At 32.8% G+C, this 20500-nt stretch overlaps 1 protein-coding gene across 12 annotated transcripts; it reads right to left on the bottom strand.

Moving 5' to 3' along the window:
• Window positions 1-5376: 5376 nt before the first annotated feature.
• On the bottom strand, window positions 5377-13931 carry LOC105125219 (endo-1,4-beta-xylanase B-like). Of its 12 annotated transcripts, none has more exons than XM_011025578.1 (4): window positions 13142-13931; window positions 11440-12711; window positions 11087-11295; window positions 5377-6042 (listed from the first exon to the last, which is right to left on the bottom strand). In XM_011025578.1, exons 1-4 carry the CDS (start codon window positions 13401-13403, stop codon window positions 5695-5697), a joined length of 2091 nt encoding a protein of 696 aa, XP_011023880.1. In that variant the 5' UTR covers window positions 13404-13931; the 3' UTR covers window positions 5377-5694. The 12 variants fall into 12 exon arrangements, with proteins under 12 accessions (XP_011023880.1, XP_011023887.1, XP_011023882.1 ...); XM_011025585.1 differs by having other exon boundaries at window positions 11087-11281; window positions 11594-12711; XM_011025580.1 differs by having other exon boundaries at window positions 11087-11652; window positions 11842-12711.
• Window positions 13932-20500: the final 6569 nt, after the last annotated feature.

Here is a 20500-nt window from a genome sequence, read left to right as displayed (position 1 = left end):
CTTCTATATCTTAGAAAAAAAGTCAGAATTTAAAAAGAATTATTTCATTAAATACATTAGACTAATATGAATGCATGCCTTCATATCCCGTCAAAAGAATGTAGTCTTGATTGAAGCATAAATTAATCCAAAAAACATATTTATTAACAAATAAAAGAAAAAAGAAAAAAGGTGGACTTCTATTGTTAATATGAGAGGTTGGAGAAATAAGGAGGATTTTTATCAATTTCTCGAAATTAAATATGGGCATGCCTCTCTTAAAAAGATTTTATCTTTATGAACGCGTAATCTAGCTAGGGGGGGATAATTAAGGAAGAGTTTTTTCGAGTTTTTTATTTTTATTTTTATTTTTATTTTTATTTTTATTTCTAAACCTTATGATAATTTTTAAATCAAATAAGTACCTTTTAAAATGGAAAAAACCGTCTCCATATACTTTTCAACCAAAAACACTTGAGATTATGTTGGCTTGAAAAAAATACTAAAATTAATGTCTTAAAAAACGATATTATCTCATAAATAAACAGACGGGCACTAAGAGTTAAATGGTAGATAAGAAATCTTGAATTTTTAAAGAGAGAATGAGAGTTTATCTTGGTTAAAGGTTTTAAGTCTATTTAAGACTGTGACGTGGAGTCTTTTTTTTATTTAAAAATATATTAAAATAATTTTTTTAATTTTTTTATATTAGAACATCGAAAATATTAATTTAATATTTTAAAAAATAAATAAAAATAAAAACAACTCAGCTCCCACAGGAACAGTCACGATTGCTGTGCTCGTGGTATTTGTTAGCCTATCATGCATTGCACTGATGGATGACCCTTGATGACTTTCTGTCTAAGAAACCGACGAACCATGTTTTGACATGCATGGATAACCAATCATCACATGCCATGTCGACACAAGACAAGAAGTCTTGCGCAATGTTAGGCGTTGACGAGGAATAAGAAGGGTAGAACTAGAAAGTTCTTACTTGTTCCATTTTGATTGGCTAATATCCTACACTGCAATTGACTTAATTGTCCCTGTAGTTTATCAACTAATAAGGGGAAAGAATCCGAACGTTGGCAAATGGAGGAGTAAGGTTTGGGAAAGAAATTGTTAGTCTTAACGGCGAAGCAAAACTTGAGAAAGAGAGTAAGGAAAAGGAAAATAAATAAACAAAAAAGGGAGTTTTTTTTATGATATTTATGATCTTTTATTAAATTAAAAATAAAGTAAAAGAGCCTAGCTCTTTTACTATGCAGTGCAGTGTTTATTAAAATTCAGAGTTTTTTTATGATATTTATGATCCTTTATTTAAAAAATTAGGTATTTAGATCTTGATTCTTTTTGCTTTACTTTTTTATTACATTCTTTTATTTTTTTTATATTTTAAAATAAAGTTTTTAAAATAAATAACTATGAAAATACTTTAAGAAATCAAGTAATTATATCATGCTGTGTAAATAAAATTATAACTTCTTATAATAATATTAGCAATTATTTAAAAATATTTATATATGAATCTAATATTATAAAAAATCTGTATATAAATATTCAATAAGAATAAAATATGTATTTTTTATTCTGGTATTATAAATTTTCTATATATTTTTTCAATTAACTATTTTTTATTTCTTCATACAAAATTAGACCAAAATACCCTTGCCATCTGTATATATAAACCCTTCGACTCCACGAAACGAAGCAAAGATGATAGAAAAGGTGACGTTGCACTATACTAGTGTCCCGGTCACCGACCACCCTTTGTTCGTGACAAATGACACCTAAAAAAAAAAAAAACTACTTGCGAAACGTTGTGATATGTTAACTCTTGTGTGTTAAAAATATTTTTAAAAAAATTAAAATATTTTTTATTTTATTTTAAATTAATATTTTTATATAATTTTGATGGGTTAATATTAAAAATATTTTTAAAAAAATAAAAAATATTATTTTAATGCGTTTTTGAATGAAAAATATTTTAAAAAATAATTAAATTATATTTTTAAACACATATAAAATAATAAAATAATATTTTTGTTTTCTAAAAAAAGATTAATTCATGAATATTCACCAGCAGTGATCATACTGCCTTGTTCTCAGGGACTGCGAATGCATGATGCAACGAACACTTAATCTGCTACATAAAGATCAGATATATATATATATATATAGAGAGAGAGAGAGAGAGAGAGAGCTCTTCGTTTGGCACTAATAATTGTGTGCAGCGGCTGTAGAGACATGCCATGAGGTATAGTGCAAAGACCATATAGAGACTTCAAATTATCTCAAAAACCAGGCCAGGAATCTGAAGCCAGTTTTCATTAGCTACTGCCTTGTTCTCAGGGAAGCAAATGCATGATGCAGCGAACACTTAATCTGCTACATAAATATCAGATATATATATATATATATATATATATATATATAGAGAGAGAGAGAGAGAGAGCTCTTCGTTTGGCACTAATAATTGTGTGCAGCTGCTGTAGAGACATGCCATGAGGTATATACATATACGAGGTAGAATTAATGTGATAAGATCTGATTATAATTAGATACTTGTAATTATTAATTAATGGGTTATTTTCTAAGTCCTGTTTTTGTTTTTGTTTGATCCTCTGTGGGCTTTGATGAGTGCTTGGAAAGATGCACTGCAACCCATGCACTCTGAGGATGTTAATTGACGTGCAAAATGCTGACAATCTTATTATCATAGAATATCAAGTGTTGTAAATAGACAAGCAAGCAGTCCATGATAAATAAAAAAGGATTTATGGATCTCGGAGGCCTCTATCCCTATCAGCTCTCCGACGATAGAAAGAATAAAGGGCCACCTGAGTTCTAATTTGTTCGTTGATCAGGGCGGCCGCTCTTTGGTTTTTGGGATCGTGAAGTTCTTCTCTCTATGTGATGTTGTATGGCACGGTAACATAATTTTCACGACTGTCATAGCATCAGCCGTCGTTGTTGATGATTATTGACTGAATGGAGGGCATGGCAAAGATGCTGCGTGTGTGTGTATTGAGCTGCATCGATCAAAGCATATTGGTGCTGATTAAGATCAAATAGAAAGATGGGAAATCCATTGCTGAAAAACAATAAATTAATTAATTTTATTAAAAATAAAAAAATCTTTTGCTTCATGATTTCATTAAGGTGCTCTTTTCAAATTTACTTAACATATTTTATTTGATAAATACAGTATACTTTTCCCGATAAAGATGGGAAAGATGAATCAATTTCTAGTAATATTTGAAAAGGTAAAGCTAGAATTGCTTTAAACTAGCTATCCGACATGAGAATGCGAGAAAACAATGTCAAATAAAAACATTATGAAAATCAATGTTAAATGTCTAATAAAAACAATATAAATATTGTAAATTATCTTGATAAAAATCCTGCTTAGATAAATGACGATAATTGGAATCAAATAATTAAAAATATCTAATCCACTTCTAGATTTCAAAAGAGATTGTAATCTACAAGGAAGAATTGATTAACTAAAATAGATGTAAGATAAGATTCATTCTGGAGAAATAGTATTATTTGCATTGTATCAAGTTAGCGAAGGATTTTTACTTTTTTGGATGGGGATAATGAATTAAGAAGTTTTATATTTATTATTTATAATATTTTTTAATATTGAAAGCAAGAACAAGGGGGTTGAAAAAAACCTATATGGTATGACACCTCTTTAGCTTTGTATTAAAGTGTTAAGTAGTATGGTAATAATAAGTCTAAAATAATGGTTATATGTATTTTTATTTATTTATTTAAATTAAATATTATTTAACATCCAAATGAATTTATTATTGCATGTAATTGTTTTATATAAAAAAAATAATTTCAAAGTATGTGACTTATTGGGAATATTATTCTTTATTAGGTAAAGAAGCTTGGTATGTAGTCTTGTAAAGAGCTATAAATAATAAGGTACATGGTGTATCTTGAATGTTAAAGATTCATACTCAGTAGAGTTATCATCTCATAGTTTATTTTAGCAAGTATTGTACGAGTAGGTAAATAAAAAAAATCATTTTATTTTTGAAATAAAACAAAAAATAAATTTTATAGAAAAATATTTTATGAATAATCTTAAATATTATGATGGGACATGAAAATGAGACAAACGTGCAGGTAACTATGGTCCCATCAATACTACCCCATATGGCTGTACATATAATAATATTTATGGGTCTCACATTTTTACTAGTATAAAACATAACATCCCAATCCATCCTACACCAATTCACGGTATCATTGTTCATATCTACAACAAAAATCGTGATTGTATCCTTTTATTTTTATTAATGTAAGTTGAACTAAATTTTAAATTGTATTACGAATTTTATCTCAAATCCATTTATTATCATTGTTAATAAGGTAAATTTAAATTTTAGTGCATGTTGTTTATATATATTCTACGACTTCCAAATATCCATAAATAATTAATTAAAAAGTCATTTGGGTAAAAAAAAAAAGAAGGAAGATATAGATTAATTAAGAAAAATCATATAATCATGATATTTTGAGTTCATAGGCTGACTGGCTCATCATGCATCTCATGACTGAAGGAGGCAGGAACAGTGAATATCTCACGGAGGTGGAAAGGGGCTTGTGGGTCATCTCATCGGTAGCCCGATGTGTAGTGTTGATTCAAAACAGTGTTTTCTGTGGTTAGGGCCACCTCATCGGGAGGAGGGTCACTCAACTGAGGTGGTGCCCTTATCTAGCTTTTCTTAATACGTGTATATATATAATTGGATTAAAAAGTCCCCTAAATAAAACTATACAAGAATATATAAAATTGATCTGAAAAATTGAGGAGAGGAGCATGCTACAAAACACATGCCTGTCTAAGAAATGCATGCATGGACACAGCAATAATTCCACGCGTTTTACCCCCAAAGCAAATCCTCGTACCTCTCAAAATTTTTTTTTTTAAATAAAGGTAATAGAATAATAAAAGTACTAAATAATAAAAACCATGAAGTGCTGACGGAGAGCACGTGAGCATCCACAAGTGTCCCCCGAAGCGACAAAATAACAACAGTCAGCTCACTCCTCCGAAGGTATCTCTAAAGAATCTCGATGTTTCGCAGGTATAAAAATTAAATTTTAAAAACTAAAACAAATATTATTTTAATATATTTTAAATAAAACAAATACTCTGACTAATAAATCTCCATTGCACTCCAAATCCAAGTTTAAAAAAATAGATTTCATAAGAATATCTTTAATTATGTTTTTTATTTTAACAAAAATCAAGCTTTAAGATGTAATTATTCATAAAAAAAAACCCACAAACTATTTGAGGATAAAATGCAAGAAATTATGTTTTTTATTTTAACAAAAATCAAGCTTTAAGATGTAATTATATATAAAAAAAAACCCAAAAACTATTTGAGGATAAAATGCCAGAAACAATGGAATGAAAACGACATGATAGATACAGAAATTTGCATTTTTCCCACGCCAAACATGTAAAGATTACATAACAGCAAGCACAAAGAAGATTCTGCACCTTCTTCACGCTAATAACATAAAACCGTAAATACCCCCAACATATCCTCTCCTTCATCCCCAGGACAAAAGAAACAAGGGAGCCATTGCACACTAATAGCCTTGTGGCAGGCGTGTATAGTGCTGCCATACGATGTAGGTCATGTAGCAACGCATCAAAACATTTTCCATGTCATTTCCCTTTTACTTTCGCACTTTAGCTTTAGCAGCAGGTGATTTTTTCTTACCTTTGCCCTGTTTTGTTACGCCAACATGTCTTTTTGATCTTGGAACAACTGCTTTTTTCATTGAAACACCTTTTCTTGCACTGGCCACTTTCTTGTCTTCACCCGCTGGTTCCTTCTTGTTTTCACTGCCTGGTTTCTTACTAGGGTCACCTCTTAGCTCTGGTCCTTTTCCTCCAAGAGACCCTTTTGAGTTTCCACCCTCTGGTTTCTTCTTGTTCTCATTGCGTGGTTTCTTCTGGGGATCATGTTTTACCTCTGCTCCTCTTCTTGCACAAGACCCTTTTGAGTTTTCACCCTCTGGTTTCTTCTTGTTTTTACTCAGATCTGGTCTTTTTCCTGCACAAAACCCTTTTGATATCTTCTTGGGATCACGCTCTAGCCCTGCATTTCGTCGTTGAGGGCAAGAGCTGACAAGGTGTCTAAAATTGTTCAAACTACCAAAAGAAGGCACTCTTGTAAATGGTGCAGAGGTAGAGCTAGTTCCGTTGAGTCTGGCAGGCATTGGAGGAGGAACACTGGGGTAAAAAGGCGTGTTTGTTGTTTTTGATGCATTTGTTTGACTAGGGTTTCTTTGAATTGTATTCGCTCTCCCTCTAGCACGCCTTGATGTGGAAGGAGACTTCTGATTTGCCACATACGGTTTCTCGGAATAGGAATCTGCTGGTTCCTTCATTTGAGCGGCGCCAGACACTGGAATCCGTGTCGTGCCTGGACTGGACGCGTAGTTTTTGCCACCGAGTTTATGTAATTCACCTTCAGGGAGTGGCCCTCCTCCAGCCAAGAGTCTCGTCCAAAGCCATACGCTCTTCGCAGCCGCGACAAGGGCTGCGGATGCTGTCGGGGGCTGTGCTAGGAGAATATTGTATCTCCTCATTCTCAACTGGTGAAGAGCGTTAGAGAAGTCTCGATCACCAGAAATCAACAAGTAATTTGCTGGCGCAGGATTGTCCACCGCCCAGAACAACATATCAACAAGAATCTTCTTGTCACTTGCATCTTTAACACCTGTTCATCATGAACATATAAAATCATGAAAATCAACTCACAAACAGCACAAAAAGACTTAAATATTAAAAAACCATTACAGACCAGAACATATCCTGCTGATGTTGCAACACCTGCACTTCTCCTCTTTCAATAACAAAACTTGAGATCTAATAAAGGAAATCATCAATGATTCAAAAGATTGCTAACTCCTCTTTGTTTCTTTATAATTCTCTACAACACTGCAAATCTTAACAAACCCTTTTCTATTTCAGTCAATGCAGTCTCTTACACCAGTTACATAACCCCATCACAAGATCAATCAAAACAACACCAAGAAAAGCCAAATTAAATAGCGACCACGATCCAATCTTTCTTGACTAATCCACCAAAAACCAAGCACCCCATGAAGCAAAGACATCAAAAGGTACAAGTAAGACCAACATACCTGCAGGGACATGATTGAGAGCAATCCCAGTATTAGAAAGAGCCTGTTGAGCAGTTGAGTTGATACCATGAGTGTCACCATAAGCGGAAATAGAGACGGGACCACAATAGTTCATCTCGACAAGAGCTGAGCTTATGTTTTGTGCTATGGCATGAGGGTCACAGCCTCTCGGTACAGCGCAGTTCTCTATGTCCCACCAGACTGATGTCTTCGCATTCACATACTGTGCCTCTGCTCCTCCTCCGTCCTCGCCCATTTCTGACAAAGATCTCCGATAATCACGGTGGTTTGTGTGGCGGAGATTTAGAGGGTGATGATGTGGTTTTGATATCTATATATGCTCTGCTTTGCTTTGTTAGAGAGGGAGGGGGCAAAGACGACGTCTTTATGCATTCCTCTGTGTATGTGTGTGGGGTTTGGTGACTTTAAGTCAAGGTTGTGTTTGGTACGTTTGAAGTCATAACGCAAATTAAATATTCGCGATTGTATTTTTTAATATTTGTATTGTATTTATTATATGGGTAAAACTTTTAAACATTTATAAACTATTTTAGATATTTATCTTAGTATATGTTATTTATTATTATTATTTACTAACGGAATTAAACTATATATAGCATGTAAGTTGAAATTAATTGTATAAGTAACAAGATGTAAAGTATGACAAATAATTAAAAATCTTAGTAGACGAGCTGTTTCTGTGCTAAAACTAAGGTATGTTTTTAATAAATTGTCTTTATATTATTCCTATTAACGGAGGAGACAATCTAAATTCTGGCAAATGCAAACATAAGATTAAAGAAAGAATTTATTTCCGTAGACAGCATAAATAAATAGAAAACAAGTATTTAAATAAGATTTAATTGTATTTATTTTTAAGATATTAAATAAATGTTTGAAGTACCTGCACCCCTTTTTTTTTATTCTTTTTATCCGAGTACTTGCACTGATTTTTTTTTCGATCTGAATAGTGAATACTTATTCTCGCAAAAATATATTATAATTAATTAGAAGTGTTAGATGATTCTTTTCTCAACTAGTGACACAATTAAAGGCTTGATAGTTCATATATATATATATATATATATATATATATGATAAAAGAACATCAAGCGTGTAAAATAATTAATCTAATATGGGCCTCTTTAATTTAATTTTCTATCTCCCAGAGAAAAGAATCTGAATTGTTGTTGGCAAATGAGAGGGTCAAGAAATCGGCTGCCTAAAGTAAACAGCACAAGACCATGAAGTCTTAGTGGAGAAGGAAGAGGCCACGATGGAGTCTTGGACTTTGTGCTCTCTGACAAAACCATAAGACTGCTATCTTGCATCTTCCTGTCGGTCAAAGACATGTCTCGTCCAGCAACTAACCCTGTCATGCATGCATGCATATTATTTCCTAAATCGCTGATTGATTTTCCTGGTATTATTTTCCTAAATCGCTGATTGATTTTCCTGGCAGCGACAAGTTCACTTCTGTTGTCAAAGAGGTGGAGAATGACCTGTATAAATTCCTTGATGATTATTACAAGTTTGCAACTGCATTGAATCTCTCTTTTTTTTTTTTTTAAAAAAAAAAAAAACCCCACCACCATGTTTGACCCAAACTCAGATCTCCAAACCCCAAAAAAAAATAAAAAAAAAATAGCCATCTCCATTCCAAATATCAACCGTACATGATACAAATTTTTCTAGTTTTTTTTTTAATTTATATTTTTGAATAATTTTAAAATATTAATATTAAAAATAATTTTTTAAAAAAATAATCACAGCTATATCCGTGCAGTTAAAATCCCCCTCCTAGGACCTATTTCTTAACAATTAAGAATTTGCTACAGGAAAGGTGAAGAGCTTTGTGGCTGAGAAGGGGGGCGGTCGAGTGTTCAGTTCAGCCAATACTACATCTAATTAAAGGAAGCAACAAGCACGAATGAGAGCTTGGAATCCCCAATCGACCCTTCAGGCTAAGGATAGGAAGCAGAAAGAGAGAGTAATTATGTAACGAGGATACAAAAATCACTAGAAATATTTTGGGATAAATTATTTTTATAGATTATTATATATTATTCATAGTGTTTAGTGACCTATAATCTTCACTTCAACACTGCGCTGATTTTTTCTTTAATAAATTTTTTTCATGGGCGTTAATCTCTTCCTAAATAAATATCTATATTATTAGAAGTATTAATAAAAATATTAATGAGTTTTGATAAAAATAGAGAAGAGAAGAGAGAGAAATTGTAGAATTAAGAAAGAAGAACTAAAGAATATATTTTTATCTCAAGGTTTTGAATTCCTTTCCTAAATTTTACTCATCTTTTTTATATTACTTTACTTGATTTGCTTTATATATTTGCTTTATATAATATATAAGAGATAAAGATATAATTTTATAATAATAAAATAATATTATTACACTTCTTGTACTATCAATTCTAATTAATATAAGCATGAATTAGTTGTTTATATTTAATAAAATATAATAAAATATTATAATTATTAACTCTAACTCAGAGCATAAAAGACTCGATGTGAAGCTACCTTTCAGCTGTGTACTCCATCAAAGGTTATTGAATTCAACTCACACACTTTCGCAATAGAAATTGAGTTCAACCTGTAATTGTATTCAAGAACCATCAGGGATAAACATGCTATAACTCAACGTGAAGGTGGATCTTGTTGTATCCCTAACCCAACAAGAGGCTGAGTGCGGATGTATCCTTGGCTTATTGTAACTAGCTTGAAGTTAAGCACAGGCACGTCATGATTTAATGTGGAGTTGGGTGGGATGTGTCCTGGCTTGATATAGGGCCGGGCATGGGTGTGTTACTGGTCTATTATTAAACCGGACGTGGGTGTGCTTTTATTCAATCTAAAATTGGGTGCGGATATATCATCATCTAATATAAGGTTAGGCCATATAAAAAACATGGCACTATTTTGAGTTGTGAATTTGTGTGTGGATTGAAAATGACTCTCCGCTTGTTCTTAATATAAAAAAAAAAAGTACCTTTTCAATTGAGTGCGAACTGATAGCTTTGATTTGTCCGGTGGTGGAACTCTTGATGGCGAAGGCAAACTTGCTTGGAGCTGAAGAACCTGCGGCAAGCACAAAAGCTGCTCGTCGACCTCAAGTCTCTGGGATTTAAATGAATAAAAAACAGGAGTTTCGCCTCAAGAACTACTCTCTCTCCTGGATTTAATTCATCAGATATTCGTTTTAATAATTTATGATTTTCACAAATATTTATTTTAATCATCTTGCATTCTTTTGTCAATAAAAAACCACACTCTTGATTTTTTTTTTTTATAAAAAAAACAGAATTCTGTTCTAAAAACACACTTTCTTCTCCAAAATTCAAACCCTTCAAACTCTTATTAATATTTAATTTAATTATGGAATAAAAATTCAGAATGAACTGGCAGCAGCGGCCGCCACAATAACCAGGTGGAATAAAAATTCAGAATGAACTGGCAGCAGCGGCCGCCACAATAGCCAGGAACTGCTCGAAAATAAAAATGATAGATACCGAAACTTGTATTTTTTATACATGCCACACATAAAATAAAATAAAAAAGAAAATTCGGCACCTTCTTTTTGGCTCTTAAAACACGAGTATAAAACCGTAAATACCCCTACCTTCTTCTGTCTCCCCAAACCCCTAGACAAAAGAAACTGGTACCAAACTCGCGCACGGGTATCCAGTGCACACAAATAGCCCTGTGGCATGGATGGTGCTACTGCCATCCTATATATATAGCTAGCATCAAGAGCTTCCGTTTGCTGTCATTCCCCTTCTACCTCCGCAGCAGGTGGGTTTTCCTTTCCCTTGTCCAGTTTTGCTAGGCTAACACGTCTTTTTGATCTTGGAACTACTGATTTTTTCAATGAAACTCCTTTTCTTGCTCTAGCCACCTTCTTGTTTTCACCCTCTGGTTTCTTATCGGGATCATGTTTTAGCTCTGGTCCTTCTCCTTCACAGGACCCTCGTGAGTTTTCACCCTCTTGTTTCTTCTTGTTTTCACCCCCTGGTTTCTTATCGGGGTCATGTTTTAGCTCTGGTCCTTCTCCTTCACACGAACCTTTTGAGTTTTCACCCTCTTGTTTCTTCTTGTTTTCACCCCCTGGTTTCTTCTTGTTTGAACTGCCTGGTTCCTTCTGGAGATCATGTTTTAGCTCTGGTCCTTTTCCTTCACCAGACCCTTTTGAGTCTTCACCCTCTGGTTTCTTCCTGTTTCGACTGCGTGGTTTCTTCCTGTTTCGACTGCGTGGTTTCTTCTGGGGATCATGTTTTAGCTCTGGTCCTTTTCCTTCACCAGACCCTTTTGAGTTTTCACACTCTGGATTCTTCTTGTTTAGACTTAGCTCTGGTTCTTTTCCTGCACAAAATCCTTTTGAGTTTTTGCCGTCTAGTTTCTTCTTGTTTTCACCCTCTGGTTTCTTCTGGGGATCATGTTTTAGCTTTGGTCCTTTTCCTTCACCAGACCCTTTTGAGTTTTCACCCTCTGGATTCTTCTTGTTTAGACTTAGCTCTGGTTCTTTTCCTGCACAAAACCCTTTTGAGTTTTTGCAGTCTTGTTTCTTCTTGTTTTCACCCTCTGGTTTCTTCTTGTTTTCACCCTCTGGTTTCTTCTGGGGATCATGTTTTAGCTCTGGTACTTTCCCTTCACAAGACCCTTTTGAGTTTTCACCCCCTGGTTTCTTCTTGTTTGAACTGCCTGGTTCCTTCTGGAGATCATGTTTTAGCTCTGGTCCTTTTCCTTCACCAGACCCTTTTGAGTCTTCACCCTCTGGATTCTTCTTGTTTTGACTTAGCTCTTGTCCTTTTCCTTCACCAGACCCTTTTGAGTTTTCACCTTTTGATTTCTTATTTTTTTTACTGTCTGGTTTATTCTTGGGATCATGCTTTAGCTCTGGATTTTGTGGTTGTGGGCTAGAGCTGGCAGGGTGTCCAAAATTGTTCAAAATATCAAAGGCAGGCACTCTTGTAGATGGTGCAGAGGTGGAGCTAGTTCCGTTGGGTCTGCCAGGCATTGGAGGAGTCGCACTGGGTTCAAGAGGCGTGCCTGTTGTTTTTGACTCATTTGTTTGGCTCGGGTTTCTCAGGATTGCGTTCGCTCTCCCTTTAGCACGCCTTGATGTGGAAGGAGACTTCTGATTAGCCACATACGGTTTCTCAGAATAGGTATCTGCTGGTTCCTTTATTTGAGCGGTATCGGACGCTGGAATCTGTGTCGTGTTTGAAGTGGACGTGTAGTTTTTGCTACGGAGTTGTTGTAATTCAAATTCAGGGAGTGGCCGTCCTCCAGCCAAGAGACTCGTCCAAAGCCATACGCTCTTTGCAGCAGCGACCAGGGCTGCGGATGCTGTCGGGGGCTGTGCTAGGAGAATATTGTATCTCCTCATTCTCAACTGGTGAAGGGCGTTAGAGAAGTCTCGATCACCAGAAATCAACAAGTAATTTGCTGGCGCAGGATTGTCCACCGCCCAGAACAACATATCAACAAGAATCTTCTTGTCACTTGCATCTTTAACACCTGTTCATCATGAACATATAAAATCATGAACATCAACTCACAAACAGCACAAAAAGACTTAAATATTAAAAAACCATTACAGACCAGAACATATCCTGCTGATGTTGCAACACCTGCACTTCTCCTCTTTCAATAACAAAACTTGAGATCTAATAAAGGAAATCATCAATGATTCAAAAGATTGCTAACTCCTCATTGTTTCTTTATAATTCTCTACAACACTGCAAATCTTAACAAACCCTTTTCTATTTCAGTCAATGCAGTCTCTTACACCAGTTACATAACCCCATCACAAGATCAATCAAAACAACACCAAGAAAAGCCAAATTAAATTGTGAACAGGATCCGATCTTTCTTGGCTAATAAAAAAAACACCAAAAACCATACACCCTTCGAAGCAAAAACTTCAAAAGGACAAGTAAAATCATCATACCTGCAGGGACATGATTGAGAGCAATACCAGTACTAGAAAGAGCCATTTGAGCATCAGGATTGATACCATGAGTGTCACCATAAGCGGAAATAGAGACGGGACCACAATAGTTCATCTCGACAAGAGCTGAGCTTATGTTTTGTGCTATGGCATGAGGGTCACAGCCTCTCGGTACAGCGCAGTTCTCTATGTCCCACCAGACTGATGTCTTGGCACGCGCATACTGTGCGTCTGCTCCTCCTCCTCCTCCTCCTCCGTCCATTTCTGGTATATATCTCCGATAATCACGGGTAGGTTTGGTAGCAGAGATTTAGAGGGTGATGATGATAATGATGTGGTTTTGGCATCTATGTTGTGCTTCTTCTTCTTCTTTTTGTTTTATCAGATCTATGTTGTGCTTTGCTCTTGCTTTGTTACAGAGAGAAGGGGGAAAGACGACCTCTTTATGCATTCCGCTGTGTGTGTTTGTGGTTTGGTGACTTTACAAGGTCGTGATTGGTACGTTTAAAGGAGGAGTAGATGGAAAATTCAAGGGGGCCGAGTGTTTATTTTCAAAAGGTAAAGGTTTTCCTTCTTTTTTTCTGGTTGAGAGAGGAAACTAAAGAGCACGAGGCAAAGGTTTTTGTCTACTCGCAGAGAGTCATGAAGCTCAAATTGAATTGCTTACATCACATGCTACTGAGTTTGATGTGGAGAAGTTGGGGAGTTTCATTAGCGAAGTTAATTTTGGGACTGCAAGTGAAGACCCTGTTTTCGTATATTGTGCATTCTCCGAACTCTGGTACAGCCCATCGAATGGCTAGTCTAATTCATCTCCTCAGGATCAAACAAAACCTATTAACAGTACTTAAACAGTATTTATTGATATTAAATTCAATACTTTTTTTATAATTGGAATCGCATCAGTTATAATTTTCTGTTTTTTCAACTGGAATCCGGTAAATTCTTCTCTCCTCTTTCAAACACATAGATCGAAAAATAAGAGAATAAAATCTCGCATCAAAAATAAATTTAACAAATCTTTAGGGACCAAGAATGCATAATTGAGAAAGTAGGAGGACCAAAGTTTATTTTCTTCTTCTTTTTTTTTTTTGCAGAAACCACCGCTAATTTTCTCTATTTTTTTTTTTTTTTTATCTTGGTTCCAGTCTTTTGATTTTAATCTCCCTTGACAGTCTTACTTAAATTTGCCCTTAATTTAGATCATAAATGGTGAATTTATACAAGACAAAAAAAGCATGCTGGGATGAAGAACACAAAAAACTAAGTCAACAGGGAGTCCAATCCACGGCCGGTTCAATTCTCCAGAGCCTTCAAGAGTATATGGTGAACGATCTAAGTTCTGGCAAGAGCAAACATAAGATTTAAGAAATAATTTATTTGCAGAGGCAACAACATGAGAGTGGAAAAGTAAAAGCCAGCCGGAAGTTTGAAGTTTTGTCATCATTCTCGATGGAAGAAAAAGAATAAAAAAAGACGAAGAGTATATTTGGAGGCATGGTGGCTTTTGCTGTGATTGATTGTGGTGGGTAAAAAATATTTTTTTTTATGTTTGTTTTAGTAAATATATGTTTAATATTTTCTTGTGATTTTTTTTAGTATAGTTATAATAGTGTTATTAATATCATTACAATATATATTTATAATCTGTATGGATATACTGATATATTCTATAAAAAATTTTATTATTGTTTTCACATCTTAAATACATGTTTAATGATACTGTGAAGTAATGAATATACATGATTGAATTGCTCTTCCCAGCTTATTAGTTGCTATTGACATTAAAATGCTCTCGATATTAAAATTTTTAATACCTCTCATTTTTATATGGACTAAAATATTTATATTTATTTAAATATTTAATATGAATAAAAAATTATTTAAAAATTTAATTCCTGACAGGAAAAAATGAATAAAAAAAGAAAAGCTAAAGCCATGAGTAAAAGGAAAAGCTAGAGCTAAAGAAGAATAATTAAATTTGGTTAGAGATATGAGAATCGTCTTTTAAAGTTGTTTTTTCTTTTTAAGACAGAGAATAGTTTTAAGATATTTCTCAAGCATTTTCTTAGTATATTTTTTAAAATTTGAGTTATTATTGATTTTTATTAATAAATAAACAATAACAAAATATTTTAATAAAAATTATTTATAAGTGCTTAAGATATTAAATAAATGTTTGAAGCACTTGTACTCTTTTATCGAGTACTTTTATTAATTTTTTTATTTAAATATTTATACTTATGAAATTTGATCAATCAAGTTTTTTAGTTTTATTTTAATTCTTCAAATTCTTACTTTTAAGGGATTCGGTACCCTATGCCTGATGTGGACCCCACTTCAACTAGGCGTGCAGCTTTATTATTACTGGCTTTATCAAGAACAATTTCGATTTTATTAAAAGAAATTTGAAGATATATATATATTAGAATATTTTTAATGACGTAATCCCTTTATAATTTGAAAAATAAAATCTAATTTTCACTAACAACAAATTAAACGAAGATCACTTGTACTGAAATTTTAATTAAGAGAGTAATTTATCAATAATTTAGGGGTTTAGGTATAATTTTAGCAACAAAAAATAATTTAACCACACCCCCCACTTACTCTTTTTTTACAAAGCTGGCCCCAATATCCTAAAAACAGATATTGCTATTAATTAATGTTTGTCAACATGTGAAGTAAATATTCGGCTATTATATTATATATTTGTTATTTTATATGACTAATTAGGAAATTATTGAAGGGATTATAAATTCCATAAAAAAAGCTTATTGAAATTTATATTGACTATTTATTAGTCATTGCATTAAAAAAAATTATGAATTTCATAATAAAAATAAGTATATTAACATAAATTTTTAGTGCCTATAAGATTGCATTATGAATAAAAAGTTGAAGGTAAGAAAGTGAAGACACAAAATCAAGCTGCTAATATATTTATAAATACATTAAAATATAATGTTTTTTTAATTAAAACGAGAGGTGTATTAAGAATTATAAAGAAATCAAGTTTAGAAAGATATTAAAAATAAACTAGATTTTAATTTAAAAAAAAAAAATTGATCGACAAATTAGAAGAAATTGAATTGATCTTCTGGTTTAGTCAACAAAATATTTTTCATGTTCAAATTAGAATCTCTTTTTATTTTATTGTTTAAGATTTTATGGTTATAAAAAGGCTTGTAATTCAACATTAACATTATACATATGTGAGAAAGAATAGCTAAAAGAACTTTAAGAAAAACACTTAATAAAAATATACATTACTTTAGATGTTATTATTATTATTTTAAATTTTTTGATTTTATATTATTATTTTTATTCTTCTACCACACTCATCTTCTAACCGATGCATTGCAACGCTTCATCGTCAATGATAAAATGCGGCAAAATACATGGTTTCTCTCTGTAGTTTCTTCATGGATATCATCTAACAATTTATAATATAAAGCATGGAACGTCTCTTTCTTCCTACCCCATCTCTTTTTTTTTGGTACAAATGAAAAGAAACTAATGAACAAGATTCTCAAAGAAAATGCTGGGAGAGCAAATGGCCCGGTGGTCCTGGAGCTGGATGATTCCAAATCTGAAACCTTTCCACCCCTCTCCCAGCATTCTTGGCTAGAATTCTGCACAAGAGTTAGCCTCCCTTCAGGTGTGATCATGCACCTGTACCTCCCAAGGTTTCAACAGTATCCTCTCGATGTCAAGGGCTCTTAACATGTGGAACACTTGAATTTTATGAATGACCCCGCTGGGTCCAATATTATAAAGCATTGTTATAGATGTATAATTAAAGTGTGTTCTGTTAACAATATATGTAGTGTCCTTGTTTATACGACTGCTTTTGATCCATCCTGTTAATTTCACTGTGTGCAAAGCTCGGTTCTATATATACGACTACTGCTCCATGTACAGAAACTACTACTAAAGCATGCATAAATGACGTGAGAATAATATTATCGCATCTCAAATTCCTTTGATATATATATGTCTACAGCTCTTAAGCTAAGCTTGGACTGTGATTCTTGGGTTTCTTTTCTGAGAAAATAAACAATATATATATATGCCTTGTAGTTTAGATACGAACTTGCCATGTATCTTCTTAATTACACATTGAAAAGGAAGCTGGACAACAAGACTTTGATGGTTTATCGATCTTGGCTCCACATGGGATTTGGTAGGAATGCCATTTTATTTTATTTTTTTTAATTAAAAGCTGCTGTAATTAGCACTGGAATAAGTGTATTATGATAAGTTTCTTGATTCCAAATAAACAAGAATTTCTTGATTCGATAAAGACTATGAATCTCCATGTCCATGATTTTTCTCTATAGACGTGGAGAACTTATCGATTCCAGGGAGGCAATAAATTTCAAGGATTTTTCTTGCAATATTCCCGATTAACTGATGCTCTCCACAAGTGTATATAATCTGGCTCCAGAATGTTTTCGGCAAGTGATGTATATATTTGCACTCGGAATCTTTCGAGCTATCATTTATAGATCATATATGGGTGATTGATTATGTTTAATGCCATGTTGAGTTCTTTCACCTATGATTTTTTATTAAACTAAATTATCATAAGATTGAAAAAAATACAGGAAGGTGCCTGGTAGAAGCACGAATGGCGGGCAGGAACAGTCCAGTAATTTGGCAATGATGGCGGGTCAAGGCATGGAAACTATATTTTATATTATTTTAAGATTGGCAGCACCAGGGTGGGGCCATGGGAGGAAAAACCTTCCTTCTTCTTAATAAAGTTGAGTGAGTCTGTCCTTCGAGAAAAAAACAGTAATTTCTTTCACCTCACGAGTTCACATTGAAACGTGAGACACTCCATGACATATAATATAACACGCTAAACTCTATTTGTTTTTTTAATGCTATCTCATACACACATTTAGTAAAGTGAAAATTAAAAAGTGAGTGTTGGGATTCTCGTAATTTAAAACATCAAATTTAAAATCCAACAAATGAAATTGAAAAACATGAATAGAATAGATATAAATAATAAAGATATAAACATGCTTGATTGAATAAATAAATAATAAGATATAAAATAAAACGGATATAATTTCATAGTAAATTTATGTATTGTTAAAATAAAAGATATGAAAAATATGCATTTTATGTTTTTATTATCATTGTAATTGGCTATAGCAAGATATTGGTAGTTAAATTCTTCATTTTGAGTGTGAACTCAACTGGGTAGGAACATCAAATTAAATGATTATTTCACATTGTAACAGCATTCATTTTGAAGGGCATGAGAATCTGCGACATGGTTCGCTGCCTCACCTTATTATTATTAATTAATTTCAATGATTGGGTTACTTATTTGGATTTTAACGGTTTCTACTTATCTTAGAATTAATAACTATGTAAATCCTAAACGATTCTAAAATAACTTAAATTCATAATAATTAAAAAATAAATTCAAAATTTAACTAATTGAGCTATCTTTTAAGATTATTCCCTCACCTTATTGCCAATATGGTAAGAAACATTAATTTAGGGTTCTTCCAATCTAATTCATGTAAAATGCAAGTAAATGGTGAAATATAAATAAAAGTAAAAGTTCCAGTGAAATAACATATATGTGGATGTCGTGATTATGAACTATAATAAAAATTTAATTGATTTTATAATCAACGATCAACTTATTCATAAAAAAAATTATATAATTGTCAAAACTAGAACCCCATAACAAGATTTTTTAAATATAATAATACGACAATTGGAGTAACGATTCCTTAGCTATTTCAATAAAAATAGCCTTCAAAAACTCCTGTAAGAGCACGATCCAATAGTTATATAAAAAATTACAATCCTTTTGAATTATTATTCTAATTTAATGCGACCAAACCTTCTCCACGATCCAATAGTTATATAAAAAATTACAATCCTTTTGAATTATTATTCTAATTTAATGCGACCAAACCTTCTTCTGGATCTAAACCTTTATCATTGGTTTATAAATACATACATTAGGTCATTTACATGATATGTTAGCGATGTATCTTCGTCTAGTTATGATAGACTTATATCTGACTACTCAAAATCGCTCATGAGAATTACTATATAGATAATAATTTTTAAAAATTTTAATTAAAATTTATTTTTTTATCTGCAAATTAGATAAATATACGTATTTTTATCCACAAAATATATTTGAATGATTTTTTTAAATTATAATTTTTGCGTGAAACAGTCCACTGATTCCATAATATATTTCAACCAGCCAATTAATTAATAATTATTGTATTTTAAAAATGTAATATATTTAAATATTACTGCTACAAAGAGTAACAACTATTTTCTTATGCTTGTAAATATTGATAGTGAGTAAATATATCGTTTTAGAAACAAGACAAGGTAAAATTGTAGTATTTCACTGATTTTTATTTAAAAAATGTTACTTTGCATGAACTTTTAATTTACGGTTATAATTTTCAAAACATAATAGAGGAACAAGGCCGATCCATAAAAATCCTACGGTCAAAACACACCCACGTGTCACAACACAACAGTTTAGCTAAAACATTTGGATTTGCCGCGCTCAAAGTCAAACGAGGGAATCAAAAGTAAAAATGGAAAATGCTTTGTTACAGAGAGAAGGGGGAAAGACGACCTCTTTATGCATTCCGCTGTGTGTGTTTGTGGTTTGGTGACTTTACAAGGTCGTGATTGGTACGTTTAAAGGAGGAGTAGATGGAAAACTCAAGGGGGCCGAGTGTTTATTTTCAAAAGGTAAAGGTTTTCCTTCTCTTTTTCTGGTTGAGAGAGGAAACTAAAGAGCACGAGGCAAAGGTATTTGTCTACTCGCAGAGAGTCATGAAGCTCAAATTGAATTGCTTACATCACATGCTACTGAGTTTGATGTGGAGAAGTTGGCGAGTTTCATTAGCGAAGTTAAATTTGGGACTGCAAGTGAAGACCCTGTTTTCGTATATTGTGCTTTCTCCGAACTCTGGTACAGCCCATCGAATGGCTAGTCTAACTCATCTCCTCATACAGAACCTATTAACAGTGCTTAAACAGTATTTATTGATATTAAATTCAATATTTTTCTATAATTGGAATCGCATCAATTATAATTTTCTGTTTTTTCAACTGGAATCCGGTAAATTCTTCTCTCCTCTTTCAAACACATAGATCGAAAAATAAGAGAATAAAATCTCGCATCAAAAATAAATTTAACAAATCTTTAGGGACCAAGAATGCATAATTGAGAAAGTAGGAGGACCAAAGTTTATTTTCTTATTATTATTTTTTTGGCAGAAACCACCGCTAATTTTCTCTATTTTTGTTTGTTTATCTTGGTTCTAGTCTTTTGATTCTAATCTTACT

The sequence above is a fragment of the Populus euphratica genome, unplaced genomic scaffold, assembly GCF_000495115.2.
Source record: "Populus euphratica unplaced genomic scaffold, PopEup_1.0 scaffold28.1, whole genome shotgun sequence".
Taxonomy (NCBI): domain Eukaryota; kingdom Viridiplantae; phylum Streptophyta; class Magnoliopsida; order Malpighiales; family Salicaceae; genus Populus; species Populus euphratica.
The sequence above is the reverse complement of the archived record's forward strand: the minus strand, read 5'-3'. Positions and strand labels throughout refer to the sequence as shown.